Below are 597 nucleotides of genomic sequence, written 5' to 3'. Positions count from 1 at the left end.
CGCTTGGTTTGTACGTATCACGTATAAAACGTTCAATATATCAAGTTTAATTATATACATACTTTGTAAAACGTTAATGACTGTACTCATTGAAATTCCAGTTTAATTCTGTTCGTTATATTACTTTAGGCTTATGTCGCGTCGGCTATCTTATTCGCGGAACAAGCGAAACCGACCGATGGATTGTATTTTGCCCCTACTTCTAGAGCGAGTTAAGACGTGTTGTACATTTAGCGTTAATTACTTTATTGTGTTTTCGTCCCTACCTATAAGGTCATTTAAAATTCTTTATTCGGCTAGCGTCAATCACTGTCGCCCTTTGCGCTCCTTAGCTCACGCTGCGACTAAGCGAGAGTATCTTCGATCTCGCCACGCCTTTTGCTGTATTTCGTATCCGGCGTATACGAGGCGGGCTGTATGTTCAGGATTAGAGCGTTAATTCGTGCGGCCGTCGAGATCTCTCGAGAAACTTCTTCGCTTCGAATCTTTGTTGATTCGACTTTCGAGCAATGCCGACGTCGAGAGCGCGTGTTTGTGTGCCGATGACGACGGGAGTCTTTCGACACAGAAAAAAGGCCCTCGTCGTACTTGGTGTGT

At 43.9% G+C, this 597-nt stretch overlaps 1 protein-coding gene across 1 annotated transcript in view; it reads left to right on the top strand.

The window, feature by feature from the left end:
* The window catches only part of LOC108757501 (uncharacterized), a 2872-nt gene extending 2656 nt beyond the window's left edge, over positions 1-216 (top strand). Inside the window, exon 4 of the mRNA XM_018501942.1 lies at positions 130-216. Coding sequence (XP_018357444.1) covers positions 130-216 — 87 coding nt within the window. The remainder of the gene's footprint in view (positions 1-129) is intronic.
* Positions 217-597: the final 381 nt, after the last annotated feature.

This window comes from Trachymyrmex cornetzi, unplaced genomic scaffold (genome assembly GCF_001594075.2).
Source record: "Trachymyrmex cornetzi isolate Tcor2-1 unplaced genomic scaffold, Tcor1.1 scaffold1443, whole genome shotgun sequence".
Lineage (NCBI taxonomy): Eukaryota > Metazoa > Arthropoda > Insecta > Hymenoptera > Formicidae > Trachymyrmex > Trachymyrmex cornetzi.
The sequence above is the reverse complement of the archived record's forward strand: the minus strand, read 5'-3'. Positions and strand labels throughout refer to the sequence as shown.